Source organism: Pollachius pollachius, assembly GCF_949987615.1.
Source record: "Pollachius pollachius genome assembly, chromosome: 2".
NCBI classification, from domain to species: domain Eukaryota; kingdom Metazoa; phylum Chordata; class Actinopteri; order Gadiformes; family Gadidae; genus Pollachius; species Pollachius pollachius.
The window spans coordinates 37,891,033-37,891,874 of NC_136935.1; the positions used below are offsets into that span (position 1 = coordinate 37,891,033).

The 842-nt window shown below is 52.6% G+C and overlaps 1 protein-coding gene across 1 annotated transcript in view; it reads right to left on the reverse strand.

The window, feature by feature from the left end:
* Window positions 1-449: 449 nt before the first annotated feature.
* Window positions 450-842, reverse strand: part of LOC307071757 (homeobox protein Nkx-2.5-like) — a gene marked incomplete at both ends in the record, with an annotated part of 2,357 nt that continues 1,964 nt past the window's right edge. Inside the window, 2 exon segments of the mRNA XM_079730830.1 lie at window positions 450-833; window positions 835-842. The exon segment at window positions 835-842 is cut by the window's right edge and continues 19 nt beyond it. Coding sequence (XP_079586956.1) covers window positions 450-833; window positions 835-842 — 392 coding nt within the window.

The following is an 842-nucleotide window of genomic DNA, read 5'->3' on the forward strand; positions in this document are numbered from 1 at the left end:
TTGGAATAGTTGCGGAGGAGATACATATCTCTCTTTAACCCAAAACATTCAAAGTAATTCCACTCAAGTCAAAAGCCTCTAATTCCCTGGCTTCTTTAAAATAATTCATACAAATACATGGTCACACAAACTGAAATACTGTCGCAAACCAATGCGTGCTGCTGAACTCGTCCTGTGTGTGGTTAATTCATGAATCTTGTGGACCAAACTGCTGAAATGTCTACTCAATTGTATCCCAGTGTTCGCTGTGATTCATACTGTCTAGGCAATAGCATGCCTACCAATCTAACCAATGCTTTGTAGTATGACATAGCGTATTTGTCGATGAGTATACATTCGATCCGTAGAAGAACCTTTACGCACCGGCACCGCAAGGCTTGCAGTTGGATGTTCATAAAACCTCCAAGAGTTTAAGTCAATACAAAACGTCCAAAGGGGGGGGGGGTACCCTACCAAGCCCGAATCCCCTGCAACGAGCCCTGGCAGGGGGTGACTGGCCCCTGGTGTTGTTGGGTCTGGGGGCCACCGAGGCCCCCCAGGTTCATGTTCATGAAGGCCGCCCCGCTGGTGGTGTTGGTGGGGGGCAGCGTGGGGAGGCTCGTGTACGTGCAGCTGTAGTTGTTGTTGCCACTGCTGTAGGCGGGGTTGTTGTACGTGTACGCCGGATACCCGTTATAGCTGTAGGGGCTCGACCCGTACGCAGCGTTGTAGCTCTGTGTGCCCCCCAGACACGGCTTTCCGTCCCGTACCAGGACAGGCACCGCGACCCTTCTGGGTGGTGGAGGAGGAGCGTGATGGTGGTGCGACTGTCCGGCCAGCTCCAGGGACTTGTCCCTGCCGCT